At 41.6% G+C, this 23,011-nt stretch overlaps 1 protein-coding gene across 8 annotated transcripts in view; it reads left to right on the forward strand.

The window, feature by feature from the left end:
- Positions 1 to 23,011, forward strand: part of TANC1 (tetratricopeptide repeat, ankyrin repeat and coiled-coil containing 1) — a 213,214-nt gene that overhangs the window by 118,711 nt on the left and 71,492 nt on the right. For 6 of the 8 annotated variants that reach the window (XM_014575373.4, XM_075933446.2, XM_075933448.2 and 3 more), the window contains one exon: positions 13,711 to 13,971. The exons of 1 other annotated variant lie outside the window; for it this stretch is intronic. In XM_014575373.4, coding sequence (XP_014430859.3) covers positions 13,711 to 13,971 — 261 coding nt within the window. Of the gene's footprint in view, positions 1 to 7,408; positions 11,129 to 13,710; positions 13,972 to 23,011 lie in introns of those variants that run through there. One more of the 8 variants, XM_075933449.2, reaches the window with a different exon arrangement.

Genomic DNA, 23,011 nt, shown 5'->3' on the forward strand with positions numbered 1-23,011 from the left:
AAGATACCAGAGGATAAAAGGATGTCTGTCCTCTTAGTTGACTAGGAAAGCCAGATAAGTTTTAAATTACCTGTAGGAGACCAATGCTAAGATTCAGAAGACATTTAAAAAATGTATTGAAGAGGTTAAAAATCTCCTGTGTCTTATCAGTTCAAGCAATTGGCTTAAGTATTCCAAGATGTGCAGTTAGTCTGAAAGTCAGTGGCATGCAGTGTACTAAAGAGGGCTACATTCACCACCTTTTCAGATTAAATTGTGCCATTATACATTTTGGGCTAATTAGCACTTTGGTGGTGGTGAGAGTATGGTCTTCTATAGCACATTTCACTTTGTTGTTTGGCCATTCAGCTATTTTAGCATTTCATAGTAAAATGGAGGAGTAAAAAGTGGTAATCATGCCTTAGTAATCTATTTTAGTATAGTTATCCCAGAAAGAATCGTTCTGAGAACCCTGTTGACTTAAAATGGTTAATACATTTTTCCTTCAATCCTTTATCATGTGTCGAGTGACATACGTTTCTAGGAAGAGAGATTTTGTATTTGCTGTCACGTAAGTTAAAAGAAGAAAAAGAATGCATTAATAATTGTATTTTCCCTTTCTCTGGCTTTTTCAGAATTGTGCCTTCTACTTTAGAGATAGGTCAACTTTGAAATAAATCTGGGGCTCACATTTTCTAAAACTCAAGCATCTGCAACTAATAAATGCAAAACTCCATTGTGACTCTTAAATATTACTTATTGTAAACATTACATAGATTATTTTTTACTTCTTGCCTAGCACATTATTTTTATGAACTTATTTCACAACTGAAAACTTTAACATATTAGTAGAGGTCATGATTAGCCAGAAGTTTAATTGATTAAGCTTTAGGATATCCCTATGAGAAAATACTTTTCCTCCTTACCTATCGTTGAACTGAATCAGAGAGAGTGTCACTAGCCTACAGGAAGTCTTTAGCAATGCTGACAGTATGACCCAAGAGTCCTAGGACTTGTGTACAATTAAAAGTTTTGCCACTCTAACTATAATGGAATATTTAGACCAGGAAAACAAAACAAACAAACTAAAAAAACCAGACCAAAAAACCCCACCCCATACTACCCAGGCAGTTTTGTCTGTATAGAAGTGCTTATTGCAATATAGCTAATTCAGGAACGGTTGTAAGCTACATCAATATATTGCATCTTTGTGCCAGTGTAACTACTTTGGTTTAAAAACAACTCTCTCCACCTCCTCCCCCTTCCAAATCCCAGCTTGAAAAAGCTTGATCGGTAAAACTTAAGTGTAAACCAAGTCTTGTGCTCTTCTGCTAGATACTCTTCGCCAAAGCCTGAAAAATTTTATAATTTCTGTAAGATAATGATAAATATCCAATTGTTAAAAAGTCATTTTGACTTGGAATTTTCAGTTGACTAGGGATCTCAAATAAATGAATGCTCTGCTCACTGAATGCTCAACATTTTGGATGTATTTTATTGAGCTATGCACTATATGAATTGACTAAAAATTTAAGAGCTATTTAAGTCTTTGAATGACACTCATTTGAAGGCAAAATCTGGCCCTAACAGTGGACTTGAACTGCACTAAAATGGGTCTAGCATGAGCTCTTAATCCCTCCTTAATCCCTGGCATAATTTCCTTTCTTTTAAAAGGCACCTCTTCTAGTTACAACTCATTTCATTAAAGCAGTTGTGTCTATTTTTAAGTGGCATGAGAGAACACACCTCAAACAGAAGTTTTGAGACCACTTCCTATTAGGATGTAAAATCCGGTTTTTAATTGTTAGCAGATTAAACTTTGTTTAACCCGTTAACAGATTAAAGAGAGGCTGGGCGAGTTGCAGACAGAGGCTGCTTTGGTTGATCGGAACATCCTTAAGGGTTAGGCTTGCCAGTTAACCTTTCACATCCCTACTTCCTATAAACATTTTGAAGAGGTAATTAATTCTATTTAAGTTTCTGTTGAACTCTACTATAATTGAAGTGTATGCTGTCAAAATTAGCTTAATTATGCCCTTACCTATGTCTTTTCTTTCTGTTTATTATTGTGGTTTTACATTTATTTGCTGGGAAAATGGGGCCCTCCTTTTTAGTTTAGAACATGCTTTTTGCATTGGAGTATTGCTATATATAGCTGTGCAATCTAGTAGTCTACGTTCATACTGTATGTCTGTAGCTTTATTTTTACATGGTTGAGCTCTTACAATATGTGCTCAGTATTGTACATAATATAAATATTAACTCAAACTAGGCATGTTATAGTTCTTGCTGGTGATGAGGAAAGTCTTGTTGAATAATTGAATATGGAATATAGGGGTGGGAAGAACAGTGTTTTAATGTAGTGGCAATATCTAGCTGGAGGATTGGAATGAGTGTAGGGGGAAACTGAAGCAGACATAAGCAGGGAAGTATTGGATAGCATCTTGAATTTTGAGTGTGTGGTTCCTGACCCTGACATCCTTACAAAAATTTGCTACAGTTCATGATGGACATATACTACTGGGCTTAATTATTGATTTAAAATATAGCATTCCATTTCTCAATCTTCTCCCAAATCCATGAAAAATTCCTTGAGATTTTATTTGGAGACTGATTAAGATTTGTAGAGCCCAGATCTGAGCTCCATAGATAATATGGGCAGAAAAATAGGGAGTTACTCCTCCAAAATTACTCCTCCAAAAAATTCTCCATCTCCTCCTTTCATTACCAGCCTATGAATCTGTATGGAGGAGGAGTGTCAAGAAGTGAAGTGGGGGGACACCTTTCCCATAAATTAACTTTATTTTAGTTTTGTATAAAAATGTGTATACTTGTGCATTCAGATGTGTTAATAGCATTAAATGTGCATTTTGAATAGCGTTTAGCAAGTATATCTTTTGTAAGGTTTTCAGCACAGTTCACCGAACCATGAAAATAGCTTGTTCTTCCATGCTACTTAAGAAGGCTTCTATTGTATTTCCATTCGCACTTGGTTATTCTGGGCCAGCAAGCCCTTTGATGGGAGAGCTTCCCTCTCCTCCCCCTACTGCTGGCGCAGGCTTCTTTTAGTCTTCTAATGCTTTACTGAAATCGTCTCTGCTTCCATTGAGTGTGACATAATGGAGGGTAGAGGAAGGTTTTCATCTTGAGCAGTTAGCTAAATAGGAGAAAAGACTGGGCTACTCTCCAAAACATAAGCTTTCCTGGAAACATGCTATCCTTTCAGTATGGAAGGCTTGTGTGGAACTCTTTCCTGGCTTTATTTTGTTTAAATCCGAGGGGAATCCTTATTTATAATATTTCAGAAAGGGTCAAACAGTTTAGACAAAAGAATTAAAATGCAATAATTCTGTCCTACAGAAATATGCTGAGGGATAGTGATTACTAAATGCTTTGTAAAAGCCCTTGCTTTTACAGTCCATAAATGTTGTGCCAAAATGTTGGTAATTCTTTAAATAAGGTCCTAATTTTAAATGTTACCTATAAATCCCTTTATATGTGATACTCAAGTCTGGTTTACACCTAAAACTGGAGATGATTTAGCTCCTTTTCTTAGGGCTGGGAAGAATTTCACTGCCATGTGAGATAGTTAGGATAACATAGCTGTGTTGACTTAACTTCCACTCTAGAGAGGATGGATTTAGTATAGCAATGGAAAAACACCCTTTGGTTTCTATACTATGTCTACAGTCCTGCTGACCAGGAGTGGGGTGGGACACAAGGAGCTACTGCCTTGGTGCCTAGTGATTCCAAGAGTCCTGAGGGCCCATATGCCACTGCCCCAAGCCCTTTAAATCTGTCTTGGGGCGCCATGTTGCGTGCTCCAGGCAGCTCTTATGGCTGGTGGGGGAGGCTGGGGCAGTGTGATCTGGGCAGTGCTGAGGGCTGGTTGCATTCAACTCAGCCCCTTCTGGGTAGCCAGAGCTGACTTCATGCCCACCTCGCCCGGAGGGCTGGCAAGGCTGTTGTCTCCCCTGAGTATCTTTTTTACTTCAACGCAGTTGTAGTGCTGCTTGTGTAGATATATACCTGGCTGCCACCTAAGGTTGCCAAGTCTCCAGACCAGATGACATTACTGCAAATCACGTATGGCTGGGAAGGTTGGCAACCCCGTGTTATGTTCATGTAGTCTCAATTCTGCAAGGTGCTGGGATCTTAAACTTCAATTGCAATCTATACCATACGTTATGAGTAGGTATCAGTGCAACTCATCACAGTCTAGTGCAGTATCTTTTAGGAAGTTTTGGCAATGTATGATGGGGCAGATGCAAATCATGCAGTGATGGCCAGGACTGGGTTGGGTTAAGTTCTCATCACAAAACTTTCTCCATCTCATAATGCCATCCCTATCTTATAGTTTTTGTGTCTGTTTTTTAAATTATATGAACCCACATAGGGCTAGTTGCTGTCCTCAGTCTTTGACAAAAGAATGGAGCCTGCACTATTGTCATAAGCAATGCAAACATAGGATGCATGATGTGCCTGTATTTGCAGAGCTGCAAGAAGAGCTACAGGGAACACAGTGATGTTGTGGAGGACAGAGTGCTGTGGATCATAGTGAGAACCAATTAAAGCTTGTTGGTGACATTTAAGGAATAGCTACAGACAATGGAACACTGCTTTTCAGCCTGAGAAATGAGCACTAACTGGTGTAATATCACTATAATGCACGTTTGGGGTAACACTTTTAGATGCACAAAACCATGTTCCTGGATCTGTGTACTGAGCACATGCCAGTCCTGCAGTCTAAGACCCCCAAAGTAGGAGCTGTACTGACCATGGAAAAGTGAGTGGCCATCACACTGTAAGAACGTGCAATGTTAGATTGTTATTGATCAGAGGGAAATCTTTTTTAAGTTGGAAAATCCACCAGGGGGGCCGTGGTCATGGAAGTGCACAAGACTACTGTCTCCTGCTATCCAGGACTGTCATCATTGACAACATGCAGAACATAAAGCATGGATTTACAGCAGTGGAGTTTCTGAATTGCAGTGGAGCAATAGACCATAAAACAGATTTCTGTTTTGGCATCTGACCATCTTGTTGCAGAGTTTATCAACAGAAAAGGTTATTTTTTCTATCGTTATACAAGCACTGATGGATCATTGGGGTTGCTTTACCAGCATCAGTGTTGGCTGGTCAGAGACTATGCATGATCATGTTTTTAAGCACACAGGGACTACACGCAGGGACTTTCCTTACTGGAGGATTACCATTGGTACTGTTGAAATGCCAATATTGATCCTGGGAGAGACAGCCTAGACTTTGCTCCAATGGCTCTTGAAGCTGTACCTGGGCCACCTTGACAGCAGCAAGAAACCATTCAATTGCTAGCTCAGAAGGTGCAGAAGGACAGTTGAATGTGCTTTTAGGTAGATTGAAGAGATGCTGGTGTTGATTACTCGCAAGATTGGATCTCAGAGAGAGAAATATCCCTATGGCTGTAGCTGCCTACTGTGTCCTGCCTAATATGTGAAAGCAGAGGGAGAAAAGGTTACTTCAAGGGTGGAGAGTGGAGGTTGTGTGGCTGTCTACTGAGTTTGAACTAGGGATACAAAATGGTAACCGGTTAAATGGAAGTCCGACTGGACTGCAGCAACCCTCCTGCCCATGACACAACACTGGTGGGTTTGGCTGAGCTGGAGCAACTCCCTGCCTGCGGCGCGGTAGGTCCAGCCCAAGCAACTCCCCACCCACAGTGGGTAGGCCCAGTCCAAGCAGCTTCCACCTGCAATGCAGTGGGGTTAGCCAGAGCAGCCCACATAATGGGAGGCCTTGCTGGGTTGAAGCAGCCTCTTGCCCATGTTGTGCCACGGGCAAGGGGCTGCTGCAGCACAGGCAGGCTTGCCACATTGTGCTGCATGCGGTGAGGGACCGTTCCATGGTTAATGAATTAAACATAGTGTTTAACTGGTTAACATTGTAAATGACTGTTTACATCCCTAGTTAGAACAACCAGACATAAGGATTATTTGAAGAGTTCAGTGATGAGCTGTGGTGAAATGGGAAGGAGGGGGTAACAGTAACTCAGCTAATTTTTTTCTCAGTAGTTAAATCTTTAGATCTAATTCTAATTGTTTTGCCTGTAAGATGTTAAAGCCATAGACTTTGTGGCTGTATCTACACTGGCATGAATTTCCGGAAATGCTTAAAACGGAATACTATTCCGTTTTCAGTTTTTCCGGAAAAGGAGCATCTACATTGGCAGGCTGCTTTTCCGGAAAAGCCCTTTTTCCGGAAAAGCGTCTGTGGCCAATGTAGACGTGCTTTTCCGGAAAAGAGCCCCGATTGCCATTTTCGCGATCGGGGCTTTTTTCCGGAAAAGACTACTGGACTGTCTACACTGGCCCTTTTCCGGAACAGTGTTCCGGAATAAGGACTTATGCCCGAGCAGGAGCAGAATAGTTTTTCCGGAATAGCGGCTGATTTTGTACAGTAGAGCATCGTTGCTTTTCCAGAAATTCAAGGGCCAGTGTAGACATCTTGCAGCTTATTCTGGAAAAGCGGCTAATTTTCCGGAATAAGTGGCCCAGTGTAGACACAGCCTGTGAGTCTTAGAAGAAATCCTAGGAAGAGAGGGAAGCAGGAAGTGAGTTAGCAGGTTGCAAGAGCCAATGAAAGCAGAATATGGGCTTTTTGATTGAAAGCAGTGGCCATTCCTTTGCCTTTTGTCCAAGGAAGAGTTCCTGGGAGAACACGGAAGGAGCCAGGAAACAAGGCATGGAGATTCCAGAAACATCTATGTTTAAGGAAGGATTAAATCTTGAAACTAAAGATGAATAGAAAAGGGAATATTTTGTCAGATGCGATCAAGGTGTTTTTTTTTTTATTCCTGGGTTTGTTGGACTTTTCTGTGGTTAGCACATTTAACTCCTTATTATATGGTAACTTTCCAAGCTGAACCCAAGGGAAGCAATTCCCTGCATTTTTAATCCTTTTTATCAGTTGCTCTATAACATCTAGCAACCAAGTTTTTTACCAGTTGTGTTCTCTTTAAAATAAAATCTCCTTTTAAAGAATGTAATCTGAGTCCTTTTTCCTAGAAAGTGAGAGGTTCTGTTGTGCACATTTCTGAGACTGCACAGCAAACTACTAAGAGAAATTAAAGTTCCATTTTCAGCTGTTCTCAGAAGCTGGATTCCAAGCTCTCTCTAAAGGGAGGGTTAAAAGAGCTCATGGGTACCCCACATTTCCTAAGTGTGCCTTCCTGAGTTTTCAGAGAAGTTTTGCATTTGGGTGGTGGCAGCAATACCAATCCAAGGCTGGGGAATCTGTAACCTTGAGGAGTTCTAATGCAAGCTTTTAGTGGCAAAGTATATTGAACTCTTTTGCAGATCTCCATCTTCTGTACTTGAAGTTGCAGAGTGGAGAAACATTCTTGACAGGAGCTTTTATGGCTTAAGGAGACTTTGAAAAAGCACTTAACAGTGAGCTGCTGTTCTGTTCTCTACCTGGCTCCACTCTGTAGGGGCCTGTTAGGAATTGTGTTGTGCTTAGTGACTGTAGATCTATTCATGGAACACTGTCAGTATGCATATTAATTTTGTAGTACTTGGTATGCATTTATTATTACACTCTTTGTCACTGATTCTATGTGTTGTCATACTGTACAATAAAAAGTGAGTGGGTGCTTTCACTACCACTAGGCATTTTACAGAATTTGTTGAATATTAATAAAGATGACTTATTTTCCAAACAATGGCATTTTATACCGCAACAAAAAACACTTCAGGTATTTTTGTGCTAATTAAAAGCAAATTAACTAAAAACTTATGGAATGGAGTCTAAAAAGGGGAAAACATACATAAATCAATACTTTACTTGATTCTTTAATAAGACTTATGAGGCGCTTGGGGACAGTGGCCAGGTGTCTAAAAGGATCAAGGATATGGAAGTAGAAATTACCACTTCCCAGATGAAAACCAAACTCAAGTGTCTTATGGGACGTAATCAGGCAGTACACTCAAGAATATTAAAGGAATTGGCGCACACAGTTACAAGTCTAATGTAAAGATTTACTTAAAAAACAGTAAATGGTCTGGTAGCACTTTATAGACTAATGTTAGTCTAAAGTGCTACCAGACAATTTGTTGTTTTTTAAGTTTATCCTGTACAGACTAACTCAGCTATCCCCTGAGGCTGGTAGAGATTTACATTAGTCTTACAATTTTGTTGTGTCAAGGAGTTGCAGTTCTCCAGTCATAGAATACAAATATAGTACATTTATTTAAGAAAGGGAAAAAAAGGTATCCGGGCCTATTAGTTTGACCTCACTTGTGTGCAATATCTAAAAACAATGCTTGAAAGAGAGTGTAGTTAATGATATAGAGGTAGATTGTAATTGGGATAAAGTACAGCTTGGTTTTACAAAAGTTAGATGGTGCCAGACTAACATGATCTTTCTTTAGGAAGATAACTAATTTTCTAGACAAAGGGAATGCAGTAAATCTAATATGACTGGATTTCAGCAAGATATTTGATATAGTTCCACATGGGAAATTGTTATATCAGAGTAGATGAGGATTAATATGAAAGTCAAAAAGTGAGTAGGGAACTGGATAAAGGGAAGATTAAAATATGTCATGCTGAAAGATGAAGTATCAGGCTGAAGGGAAGGTTACTAGTGAAGTTCCTAAAGATTGGTCTTGGGATCAAATTTATTTAACGTTTTCATCAATGACCTTGACACACAGAGTTGGGGGGGAGGGTGTTAAAAATGCATGTATAATACACATTTTAGAGATATTGTCACTATTGAGGAGGACTGGAATATCATACAAGATTTTGGGGACCTTGAAAACTGGTATAATAGATACTCTTGGGGGAATTCTGTGCCAAAAATTTAAAAATTACATGCACAGTATTTTAAAATTCTGCAGATTTTGTCAAAATAATGCAATATTATGCAAAATAACTCAAATAATGCCATTTTAAATTATTTTGGTAACTTATTTCAAAATATCTGTCAACAAGTATATCTATAACAATTCAGGCAACACAAAAGATTCCCAAAATGTGTTTAAATAGATAGATTCCTTTTGAGATATATTATTACTGAACTTTGAATAATAATAATTTAAACTACACTACAGAAATGTATTTCCTGCACCCCCCCCCCCAAAATTGGTGCACATTTTGTGGGGAGGCAGGGTAATACAGGTGCCAAAGGAGAGGCAAATAATTGTTGGGAAGGAGCCTGGGAGTGAACCTGAGAGTTGTTGGGTGTGGATGAGAGAAGTATGGAACAGGTTTTTTTGTGGGGGATGGAGAGATTGCTATGGAGTTGGAATGTGTCCCTCATGCAGATCCTGGCTGCCCCAAATCCGCATCCAGTCAGGCACATCTGCTCCATCCCCATGTGGCCCTGAACCCTTCCTCCCATTCCCATCTGTCCTGGGCCCCCATTCAGCCATCTCATGTGGTCCTGTATTTGCATCTCCATATGTCCCTGCACCCTAACTCCTTTAGCCCCTACTCTAGTCTGTCTCCTACTAGCCCTTCAGAACCTCAGTCCGCCTGTGTGACCCCCACAGCAGCCTCTTGGGCCCCACTCTGTTCTCTCTCCCCTCCATATCCCATGCGTCTCATCTGGGCCCACAGGCAGGGCACTGTGAAAAACACACTCTGCTCTTTTCCTATCACTGCTAAAGCTAATGAATGGTGAGCTAGCTGCCTCTATTTGGTGCCACAGAAGTCACTGCTGGGAAAATAATAGGACAGCTCTGGCAGTGTGTGTATTCTGTGGTGGGAAAAAAAATCTGTGGGACACATGAATTCTATGCGTATACAATGGTGCAGAATTCCCCCAGGAGTAAATTACAGAATGGGATGAAATTTAACAGTACAAAATGCATGGTTATCCACTTAGGTGGTAACAACAAGAATTTTTGTTCCAAGTTGGGGAATGTGTCAGTTGGAAGAAAAAAAAGGAGGAGAAAAATTTTGATCAGTCACATAAAATCATAAGGTTAAAAGAGACTGCAGGCATCATTTGGTCCAGTGGTCCCCAACGCGGTGCCCGCCTTTGGGCACACGGTATATGGGTAGCGTCGGCCCCGGGTATGCAGCATTTGGGTGGCGCTGCCCCAGGGTGCGCCGTCTAAGGCCTGTGCCGGCCCCGGGCAAATGGCATATGGGCGGTGCCAACCCTGGGCACAGAAACGGTGCTGGCCCCAGTCGCGCAGCACATGGGCAGTGCCGGCCCCGGGCGCGCAGCGTTTGGGTGACCCCGCTCCCGGGTGCACAGCGCAAGGGCTGTGCCAGGCCCTGGGCGCGCAGCACAGTGGTGACACTGGCCCTGGGCGTGCAGCACTGGAGCGGCACTGGCCCCGGGCATGCAGCACATGGGCGGTAGTGGCCCCGCCCCCGGGCATGCGGTGCATGGGCTGTTCTGGCGCACGGCATATGGGCAGCTCCACCCCATGGCATGTGGCACAGGAGCAACGCCGGCCCCAGGAGTGTGGCGCATGGGTGGCACCAGCACCAGGCACGTTCACGGCCCTGCTCCCGGGCGCCCGGCAGCCCTAAAAGGTTGGGGACCACTGATTTAGTCTAATCTCTGTGAAGATGCATGATTTGTGACAGGATGATTGTGAGTCACCACTGCCATGTGACTGTGGAAAAGATGAGGTATTTCTAGCAAAGATAGGGGAAATATTACTATTATACAAGGCATGGTGATACCTCATTTAGAGTATTATGTGCATTCTGATCTCTGATATTTTAAGAAAGATAAATTCAAATTGGAGTAAGTGCAGAAAAGAACAAGTGGAATGATCAAACAAATGGCAAATATGCCTTATGAGAAGAGGCTTAAAGAAGTTGGCTTGTTTAGACCAAAAAAAAAAAAAAACCCTCAAAGGCTGAGGGGAGATATAATTGCTTTCTATAAATATATACAAGAGAAATACACCAGGGAGGGAGAAGAGTTATTAAAGTTAAGAGCTCATATTGGCAGAAGAACAAATGAACATAAATTGGCTATCAAGACATTTAGGCTTGAAATTAGATGGTTTTTGACCATCAGAGGAATGAAGTTTTGGAACAGTCTTCCAAGGGGATTAGTGTAGAAACTAGAGAGATTATCAGATGTCTCCAATAGCCAGAGATGGGACCCTACAGGAGGAGGGCACTGAGAATTCTTTCCCAGGTATTTGACTGATGGGTTTTTCTGACATCGTAGGTATCTAACTGTCATCCTAATTGATGTTAGGAAGGAATTTCCCTGTGGTCAGATTGGCAGAGACTCGGGAGAGTTTTTGGGGGCATAAATTCCTTGATGGTTTGAATTACAGTAAATGCTGAATTCTCTGTAGCTTGATGTTTTTAAATTGAGATTTGAGAATTTCAATAACACATCCAAAGTTCATGGAAGCCCTTATTATGGGAGTGGATGGATGTGAGAGATTCTGTGGCTTGCAATGTGCAGCAGGTCAACTAGAAGATCATAATGAAACCCTTCTGGTGTTAGCCAAAGAACCTTTAAAGTAGCTCTATGCCATAAAAGTCTATTTTTATGCAAGATAACTTTTTGTTGTGTTCCTGTTTTGCATTGTTTTGTTAATTTAAAGAACAACTCAAAATTATAATTGATCCTTGGTGCTAACTGCATTCTGTACAGATTGCAGTGTTTCTGAAATTGGAAATGAGCCAGTAATTTGGTTGTTTTAATCTACATTTTGTTTGCAGGATGCAACAACATTTTTTTACATCAGGATTAAAAAAAAAAATTGGGAAATATTCCTTCAGGTATCTTGAGTATGTCAAATGAGTCTTCATCATAATTTCATAATAAACATGTTGAAACAGCAGCTGTTTTTTCCATACTTGCAATGGATTGTCAAGTGGCTTGTTTACAAAAACTGATTAGAAAAGGAAGTGGGTGGTGCAGTTCTCTATTGTATGTTTGTAGGGAGCATACTCTGTGGAATAGTTATGAACCTAGCCAAAAGATGTATGCTAAACTTATATATCAAAGCACTGTATTAAACACTTTCTTTTCTGTGAATGGGAACAGATTATATTATTACTGATAGGGTTGTTGTTGTTTTCACTAATTCTATAATTTCTGAAGAGCGGAGGAGCCTTATGATAGATTCTTGATCTGCTTTTTGTTGACCCAATCTTGGAAGCTACAACGTTGACCACATGAAGTGTACCAGACTCTACCAAGTGCTATATCAAGCCTATATCTGGCCCCAAATCCTTCATATTACATAGATTGTAAACTTGCTTGCAGCAAGATCAAGTGCTTAAGCAGTAGAGGAGCAACATCGAGAGCATGTGTGTCATAATTAATTTTCTCTTTTGCCAATTGTCCTATCAAATTGATATTTTAAAATTATTACTTTTGTTTTACAGCATTTTACATTGAAATGCTAAACTGATGCGAGGACAAATAGAAGTACAGGTTGAAGAACTCTTATCAGCTTTACACCCTTGTATATATGAGATTGTTTAACTTTAAACTTTAAACACAAGTCAAGAGGACTACTCACATGTTTAAACTTAAAGATAAATAATTAGTAAGACCTAGAACTATCAATGCAATGAGTAGGGAAGAATCAACAGTTTTGTATCAGAGTTAATAGACATCGGGGAGATCTAGGTTATCAAAGGCAAAATAAGAGCCATAGCTGATAGAGTTAGAAACTGAAAGACAAGTGTGTTTACACTTCAGCCTGCCTGCACTAATATAGAAATAAAGCACAGGAGCAAGAGCATTATTACTCTTAATTGCTTCTAATTCTATAAGGATTTCCCTTTTCCCTTTGATTTTTGCACATACTTCACTGACATATTCTATGTTCTTAGACTATGAAAGAGCTATGTTAAATTCTGAGAGTGCTCTTTTATGTTATAGATTGCAGCAGACCTGGGAAAGTTGTGTATATATACATAACATTCACATGGTATTCACAAAAACTATTATTTTGCAAACAAACTTACGGAAACAGCTTGTATGTGGGAGAAACTATCTGAATATCCTGTCACACTTAGCTAGGTCAACATTTTAGCTTCCAAGCTTGAATAAACAGAAAGCAGGTCAAGAATCTGTCCTCTCCTAAAATTTTACCCTTTTGTAAAATGTATATATTTGGAAAAGTGAATTATCAAGGATATATTTAAATTCTTGAGTATTTCTCTAAAACGGTTTCTTGTTTTATGTTCTTCCATTAGATTTTGTGAATTTATCAAATACTTTTGTTTATAAAATACTTTTAGTAATTTGTTACATTATAAAATTTAGAAGTCAAGGAAGTTTGATTATTTTTCTTTAGAGAGAGTTTGTTGCCTCATTGAAAAGAACGGGATAAATTATCTCCCACAAATAACAAAGATTTACAGTAGCTTTAAAGTGGCCTTTTCATTATCTTTTTAAATCAGGTTTTCTGTTTAACTGTAGTCATAGAGTTTAAAGACAGATGAGACCACCAGATCACCTAGTCTTACTTCATGTATCACAAGCCACTGACACCATTCAACACTGCACTCTAAATCCAGCAACCAAAATTAGACCAAAGTGTTATAGCCCATATAGGAGACACTGAGCAGTTTGTTTTCATCTACAAGGTGAAGTCTTCTAATTAACAAAATACATTGTGTGAAATTTACTTGGATGTTACACTTGTAAGCTGAAAATCCATTTGAATAGTAAATATGTCATGCCACTGAAGTGCCACTGTAGTACTTGTCCTCCCTAAGTGTTTAGGATTTTTGTTTCTTGTTCAGCAACCATAACAAGTTCATCTGAAAATGATGATCGCAGCGGATCCAGTTTGGAATGGAGTAAGGATGGGAGTCTCAGGGCTGGTGCACATCAAGGAATTATTCACGATCGAAGGGCAGATAATTGTTCACCTGTTGCAGAAGAGGAGACAGTTGGGTCAGCAGAGAATTTGTCTAAAGTGGAAGTGTGTACTGGAGATGGTCCTGCTCCCTATACACAAAGTTCTAGCTCTTTAATAATGCCTCGTCCCAACTCTGTTGCAGGTAAGGAAGCACTGAACTAGAGGAGGAAGAATTTTTAGTGACCTTATTGTATAAAATGAGGATTTGTTTTAAAGTTACAACATTGATAGCAAGATATCTCTCTATAGAAAAAAAGGATGTTGGCTATGTAGTGAATTGAATACATGTTTATTACTTTAAATTGTTTTCAGAAACAAACCTCTCTGCATATAGGAATTTGAGTATATATGTTGTACTTAATGTCTGAACTTGGATGTTATTGTTAATGAACAGTATATAGTATCATTTATAGGAATATATTTTTTATACTCTGTGAGGTTTTTAATTTGGACATGTTCTCGTTCACTTATTATGTATCATAACTCTTTTAAATTGTTTTTGGGGGGGTCTTACTTCAGTGTTTTTTACTACTATTTTCTGTTAGCAGTGCCAGTCAATACAGTTCTGGAAGAGGTGAAGTAGATTAAGGCCTTGTCTATATACTATGCGGTGTATCGACACTGCATAATCAATCCACCAGCCATCAATTTATCCATCTGCTGTAGACACAATAAATCGATCTTCAATAGCGCTCCCATTGACACTGGTACTCCGCCAAGATGAGAAGGGTAGCCAGTGTCAACAGGAGAGCAACTCCCACCAATGTTAGCACATGAAGACATCATGATGAGTGTGTCAACCTCAGCTATGCTATTTGCATAGCTGAAATAGATTGACAGTTGCAAGTAAATGTAGTCAAGGCCTTAGTTATGACTTAAACATTGTTGATAGAATTAACTAATTCCAGGAGCAATGCCATATTTTCCTCTCACTTACTTACACCTATGCAAGCCAGTTGACAGCTTAGCATGATACAAATTTTCAAGAAGTAGCAAGTGAAACAAATACAATGACAAACTCCATTAAAACAAATGAAACTTAGTTTTTAAAAACCAGGAAATGTACACTGAAGGAGTTCCCTTCACATAACCATGCCTACCCAGGAGGTAAATTAATTATGGAAGGGAATAAGTATTACCCTTGACTTGGGGCTGAATATAGTTAACATTTCCACAGTAAAAAAGGGAGCTGTAGTTTGAGATGTGAAATAAAAATTGCTGACTGATATGAACGAGTCTCAGTATAAAGTTTTCTGAGCCTTATTCTCTTGGGAAACATTTTTTTGGGGAGTGAGAAGTTACTTCTGTTACAACTGGGATTTCCAGTGGCAGTGATAACCTATGATAAGTACGTCATATTTTGCTGTGTTGTTAAATATGAAGCAGCAAATAAGCGAGGCCTTACTGGAAAAACATTGGTATAACATTCCTCAGTTGATTTTAAAGGAAATGTAATGTGGCTCTGTTCCAGAAAGGATGTCCAACAAACTGCAGTATGTTTGAAAAATACATTAGTATGTGGTATAGTGAACATTAAGAACTCAGGATTTGTCAGCAATGTACTGGGTGGGAGGGTCTTTTTTGTCTTTTATGATATTTTGCTTATTTATTGTATCTAGATATCATGATTCAGTTGTAATATTGTGGAATTCAGTAATTCATTTGAAGTACACAGAAAGCACAGTCTTGATTTGCATAGTCTTACTGAGCTTTTAAAATACCGTTTCAAAATACAATAAATTTTGAAACAATGAACACACAACTGGTAAGTGAAAGATTACATTACTTCTAAATGTTATACTGTGCAGGATCTTTCTGTTGACTCTCTCCATCTGTAGATTTTAAGATTTTCCAGTAGACTGCTGTGATTACAAAGCATAACTTTCCAGTTTTCTGCTATGCTTGCTCATTAGCTTCATCCTATTCAGTCAGTGAGACCTCCTGCAGAATGAAAATTTTAGTCTTGAATTTGCATGACTTTTCCAAAATCCAAATATGAGTGAAAAAGAGCAGACTGATACAGCAGATTCTTTTAGTACTGGACCCAGTACTGAAAACTGCCCTGAGTAAGCAAGTGTGGAACTGCTATCAGCACCCAGGTGGCTATTGGTACCAGCAAAAGCCGTAGCACCCAGGGAACCATACCCATCAGCACCACTTATAGAGGAGATATACTCCTTAACACCATCCTTGAAGACAGCACATCACCATTATCAATCAGGGTGCATTCCCCATACTGACACTCAGTAGTACCAGCAGAAGACTAAGGAATTCTTCAGAACTCCATCACAAGACTGGCAGTGGTCTAGCCAACAGCCTGTCAACAATCTGTATGTAGCTCTTCTTTGTTTGCTGGAGTCCCCTGTCTAAAGCCCGGAGGAAACATTCTCCTCTTTCAGAAAGAGATTTCCCTCTTCTATAGCCTTATTGGCAAGATCACAGACATCAGAATACCAGGAGGAGTGCGACCCAGTGTTCAGTGCCCAGTGTTGTTCCCCTAAAATTTATCAGTGCCCAGTGTTGTCCCCTAAAGACATCTCCTCTTTATCACTAGACAAGACAATTGCCTCAGTACAAATCCTGACTCTGGATGATGTCAAGGTATTTCAGGAGCTCCTGCAATGGATAGAAGCACCAGTCAATTGAAGTCTTGTGGATCTTTCCCAGAGCTCTCCACCAGTTTGTTCATACAGTATTTGACTAGGCCAGTATTGACCCCACTTATGGACATAAGTTCGTACAGGACAACATGTATCCTAGGCATATGCAAATCATTGTGGACTATCTTGTCCTTATGGTGCAGACAAGGGATCTTATAGGGATCTTAATCCATCTTCCATCAGTTTCTATAAGAAGGGTTGGTACTAGAGATAATTTCTCATAGTGTGCTAGAAGTTTAAATTGAAAAACAGGGAAGTCTTCTTGACCTAGTGCTATCTTGGTCTTCAATCATTGGTATTCCCACAATCTTGGTATTCCCACAAGATTTGCCCTAGGACACTAGTCATCCAGGTACAGATAGACATATAGTTCCTCTTCCATTAGATGTACTACAACTGCTGCCATGGACTCTCAGTGCTGTGGAAAGTCCAAAGGACAGAACCCAATACTGATAGACTTTTCTGTCAATAGCTGGCAAGCAAGCCTCTCTTACCAAACGTTGAGGTCCAGAGGTGATCTCATTGGCCTTCTTCAGAAATGTGACAGTTTCAGAGATTTGTAAGAAAGTCATGTGGTGTAACCAGCCAACCTTCACTAAAGTTATGGACTTGACGTGGCAGCCAGGACAGATTTCAAATTTGGAGGAGTAGTATTTCAATCTCTATTTGATTAATATAGCTGATATTCCTCGTGCCCACGATCCAGACTGTTTTCCAGTCACCAGCAGTGGAATCCACACTGCAACCTACTGAAAGAAGAAAATGAAATTATTTATCCTGCAGTATCTGTGGTTCTTTGAGATGTGGTAGTCACTCTGTAACCCGCAACTCAGCCTCCATCCCTGCTTTTTTGCAGTCTTTAGCTACCCAAGTTTTGAATTGTAAGAGAACTGAAGGAGGATTTGCTCTTCATGCCAGAGCATGAGAAGACTCACTGTATGAGAGAGGCAGCAAAGCGGGGGAAACAGGAGCCGGTAGTTAAAAGCCATTTTACCCCAGCACTGTCTCCATGATGCTGCCTGCCTCCCCCCTCGCTGCCTCTGTCAGATGCAGTGAGGGGGAAGAGGGAGTTGGGGGTGGAATAGAGGAGGCTGCTGTGAAGCAGCTTCTGTTTGCAAGAGTCCCAGTGGGGAGCCAGACCCCCCACTGACAGAGGCTGCTGCCACCAAGCAGCATCTGTGTGCAGCTGCTCTTGCTACATTAAAAATGCAGAGCCACAGCGGTCCAGAGCTGGCATGAGCAGGGACTGCTCAGTCGCGGCTCGAGCTGGCTCTGGGAGCTACCACCACTGCAGCTCATTTTTTGTAAAACAGGGTAAATATGCTGTATCGTTAAAAGATTGGTTGGCCATTTATGGAGGATCTGGCAGTATGTTGTTCAGTGTTGACTGAGATGCGGAATGAGACTTCTGTGCATGTGTAAAAAATTACTTGTGCAGATGAATGGTTCCTATTATAAATAATAATTGTAATTTTATCTAGATCAGGACTGGGCAAGATGCAGCCCTCAGACTGTGTGGTGCAAATTTCTGTTTATATCTTGCTGCTCATAACACTGTATTTCCAGGTGGTTGCTTTGATCTGGCCCACAGACTGCATCTGGGAAAATTCTGTTTATTCCTACTGCATGTGTGCCAAATTTCCAAATGATGGCTCAGGCAGCAAGATGTATTTAAATGGCTCCTGGTCGCGGTGCTACCGTAGCAGGCTATGGAGCCGTAAGTCCTTTAAATAGCCATAGCAGTCCTGGGCAAATGCCAGGCAGTGCAGTAGCAGCAGGACTGAGACACATGAGCCCTTTGCTGTGTTTTTAATTTAAAGCCTTTGGCGCCAGACAACTCTGGGGGGAGGCTAGTCCCCAGCCCTGTCCTTTCTGGAGGCTGGAGCTGGCCTGTGACCACATACTAAAATGCATTAAGTGGTCCCCTTGCAAAAATTATTGCCCACCCCGATCTAGATTATGAGAAACACCTGTCCTTATAGACAACTGATTTACAGTACATGGAAGGGATGAGTGAGAGGAACCAGCTTTGTATCAAGTCAGCCTATAAGGAATTGGGAAATCCTTCCTTGCCCCAACTGCAGAGGAGATATTGCTACAGCAGCTCCTGCTTTCCACTTTGAGGGAATAGCTGATGAGTCCACATATCTGTTGATACCCTGATCTTGGCCTGCCTCACCTCTGTTACTCGGGGATACTCAAACCCGAGTTGAGCACCTTTATATCATTCTGTGCTTTGTAGCAGAACTAGACCAATCTGGCTGTGCACAGAACCCACCACAACTTTTTTATGAGGAAGCCCAGGAGAGGAAAAGAATGAAGGTTCTCCTTCATGTGGTGTCCCTATGGGTGCTCCACTCAGGTCTCAATGCATCCTTGTGCTGGACATCATAGATTTTTGCTTAGCAGTGCCTTTCCATGTTGTGCATGTACAGTTGCTGTCTCATGCTGTTTTCGTCCATTGGCTGCATGTGCGGCGCGAGTCTCCTTCAGTTCCTTTGCTACCATCCTCGGCAGAAGATGGAGTTGCAGCCGTGCTCTCTTTTCTTACTGGAAACATAAGAATAGTGCAGTTAGTTTATAGGCCGTTAGTAGTTTTAGTCAATTTATAGCTAGCGTTCATTACTTCTTGTTGGTTCAAAAGAAAAAAAATGCTTCCCTGCTTTTTTTTCCTTTAGTATCTCTAAGTTTTAACCATAGAAGTTTTTCTCTTCAAAATGCCAGGCTCTCCTGGTTTTAAGAAATGTTACTTTTGTGCAGAGAAATGATGCCTGCATTTGATGGCCATGCTTTATGCATAAAATGTCTTGGGAAAGGCCACGTGGCACAGAAATGCCCACACTGCCAGAACATGACGGCCAGAGCTAGAAAAAAACACAACACGAGACTTAAGAATCTTCTATGAGAGAAATCCCTTCAACCACCAGAGACTAAGTCTAATGAATCCATAGAGCCGTTAATGCCTCATAAGAGGGCTAATTCATCACCTTCAAGGGTCTTTCGTGCGTCCCCGGGCCTCTCCAGAACAGTCTTTGCCATCTATGTCCTGTGCCGCCCATTTCCGGTGCCATCTACTTTGAGCACCATGGAGAAGTGCAAAACAGCTTTTACAAAGAGAGTGGAGTCAGAGCTGAAGAGGAAGTCTAGCTCCTCTGCACTGACAAGTGACACTCCTCGATTGGTATCGGCCAAAGTCTGACATGCCACCACCTCCAGCAACAATCAACATCTCAGCAACAAGTCAACATTGTGGTTCCTGACAGTCAGAACCCAGGCAAGCTCTGACACCTCGATGACTGCTTAATCAAAGGTTCTTCATGTCAGCAAACACTAATCATGACAAATACCTCCAAGGACTGCTTCTCACTTCTGGGTCTACTCAAAAAAACATTTAGAAATCCACTCTCAAGCCGACTTAGAAAATAGTTTAGTTGGGCATTCCTAGATGCCGTGACTGCCAGAGCCTACATCTTTTTCAAATATGTGACCTTATCAGTGGAGTCACACATATCCCCTTTACAATTGCCCATACATGCCTTCAGATCCTGGGACACATAGCAACTACCACGTTCATGAGGTTACACATATGCTACCTGTTTACATTCGTCACAAGACGTCTTACACTTCCATCACTCATTCTCCAGTCTCTCAAATAGTGGACCTCCCCATACAACCTCCTCATGGGTGTACCCTTTCATCACCCAGATCCATCAATGGTGATCACAACTGATGCATCACTACTAGGTTGGGGTGCCTATTGCGACACACACACACACACAGTTTAGGGTAGATGGTCACGGTCCAAGATGTAACTTCACATCAACATTCTGAAACTCAGGGCTATTTGCAATGCATGTGCACACTTCCTTCCCCTCATCTGAGGTAGATCTGCATGTGTCATCATCAACAATGCACCCTGTATTGTTCCCTGCCCCTGCCCTGGACTAGTGGGAAAATGAGTTCACACAAAGGGTTAACTGCAACAGTGCTGAAGGTTGTTTATTGATGTAAATTCTTACGGGTACGGTAACACTCAGACACATCACACTCATACTGCCAGTCTGGAGGCAAGCTACAGGTGTGGTGTAGGTTTTTTCCGATGTCACAGGCAACTGGAGCTGTCCAGGCAACAGCTTACTAGAGATTGGCCGCGAAGCTACAGCAATCCCTGGATCCCCTTTGGATCTGCAGGGAGTGGAGGAGGGTAGCGGGGGCGCTTTCTTCTTTCTAGGTCAGTCCTAGGTTTCTGCTGTGATGTTATGTTTTGTCCAGCGAGAGCGAACTGAGTGAGCGAGCCCTGGCCACTCGTCATGTTAACTTACACACCTGCAGAGTCCTCCTTTGCCTTAAAAGGTCAGAGAGAGCTTGACTGCCTTGTGATTGGATGTTTCTCATTCACATTTCCTCATTCATCCCATAAGTACATGCATATTCATAAGGTAATTTCCATTTACACAATATAGCCATGGAACAAGCCTTTTGACCTTTTAACAGGAAGCTCACTTAACACATCTGCTTAGCTAGAGAAATGATCTAAACTGTAGCAGCTTAACATCTTCAAAACAAGTGCCTAGCCTCAACAGGGAACTCAATTAGCAGAGTCTGTCTAGACCAGTGGTTTCCAACCAGTCAATCGGTATCTACTGGTAGATCTTGGAACCTCTGACAGGTGATCCTGAGAGGTTTGGCCAGGAGGTTGTCAAGTACTGGCACTTCATCTGCCCCTCTCAGCACTGCCGTTCTGCTCCTGCCCTCTGCCTTGGAAGTGCCCCTCATTCCTGGGAGTCTCCTGCTGTGCGGGGCACAGGAAGAAGTGGTGCTGATGTCAGGGTGTCCCTCCCTCCACCTTGTACCCCATCTCCACAGAGCAGAGGGGGGCAGGGATGGAGAGTTTGCTGGCTGCTTTTGGGAGTGGTGCAGGGCCAGGGTAGTAATGAGCCTGTCTTAGCCCCCTGCACCATCACCCAGAAGCCAGCTGTGTTAAGCAGTATCCAGCTGGAGCCAACATTCTGAACCCCTGCCCCAGTCTTGAACCCCTCTTGCACCCCAAACCCTTGTCCCTAGCCTGATAAAAGTGGGGGAGGAAGGAAGAGGAATGACGGAGTGAGAAGGTGCGGGGCCACAGAGAAAGGGCAGGAAGAAGGTGGGGCCAGGGTGTTTGGGTGTGAGGTAGATTCTGGGTTGTACTTAAATTCAAAAAGTGATCTCGTGCTTAAAAAGGTTGGAGACCACTGGTCTAGACTATATCTGCTGACACAAGTCAAGTCCCAGCTGGCTACATGTATGTTCTACATCAGCTGACAGGGGTATCTGATCATATTTGCTATATGCAGAAACAATCTGGTTCTGGAACTGGTGCCAGAAGAACTACATAATTCCAACTACAATGTACATCCCTGTGGACAAGCTGAGCAGAAACTTCTTGGAACAGCACAAGTGGGATTTCAGCCTCAGTGTTATCCTCCCAATCTTCCGACAATGGTGATTCCTGGTCATAAATTTATTTCTGAGTAGCCAACTACAAATGCCACAGCTTTTGCTCCCAAGTGGGTTGAGGCAAAAGACTGAAAGGAGATGATTTCCCTATACCCTCGACCACTCCCCTTCTGTATGCCTTTCCACCGACTTTCTTGCTCTTCAGGGTGATCAGCAAGATTCGTGTACATTGAGCCATAGTGATTCTAATAGTGCCCTAGTGGCCAAAACAACTATGGTTTCCTTACCTGCATCATTTGTCAATTGCTCACCCAATTCCCCTTCCCACCATACCCCGCTTGCTGACCCAGCATTGAGGCACAACTCTCTACCCCAACCTGAGGGCTCTGAAACTCACAGCATGGCTTCCTCATGGTTCCAAAATGAAGAACTCACCTGTTCCGACAGTCCAAGAGAGTGAAGCAGATGCTCCTAAATAGTCAGTGGTCCTCTACAAGGTATACCTACCAAAACAAAAGGAGGTGATTTCAAGAGTGGTGCGGCCAATGTCAGTTGTGACCAAATACTGTTCCAATAAGTACTGTACTTGAATACCTGATGGACCTTAGTGACGTACGTCTTTCTATCAGCTCTATTTGTGTACATCTGTCGCAATCACAGTTTTCCATGAACAAGTGGATAACCTCTCACTCTTTGCTCATCCCATCACAAAGCGCTTCTTAGTGGGTTGGTGAAAGACGCGTCCAAACTTACATCATCCGGTGCCATTTTGGGATTTAGACCTTATGCTCGGCACACTCACAAGACCACCCTTCGTACCACTAGCTACTGCCTCTCTGCAACATCTAGCTATGAAAGTGGCCTTTATAATTGCAATAACTATGCTATTTTTACCAAGGATAAAATTATCCTCAGATCTCATCCAAAGTTCCTGCTTAAAGTTGTATCAGACTTCCATATTAACAAGCCCATTTATTCACCCAACTACTTTTCAAAACCTCACACCTCCCCGAGGGAAGTGATGCTGCATACTCTGGATGCTAGATGGGCCCTTGCATTCTACATATATAGGACCATGGAATTCAG

Source organism: Pelodiscus sinensis, chromosome 7, assembly GCF_052426305.1.
Source record: "Pelodiscus sinensis isolate ZL-2025 chromosome 7, ASM5242630v1, whole genome shotgun sequence".
NCBI classification, from domain to species: Eukaryota; Metazoa; Chordata; order Testudines; family Trionychidae; genus Pelodiscus; species Pelodiscus sinensis.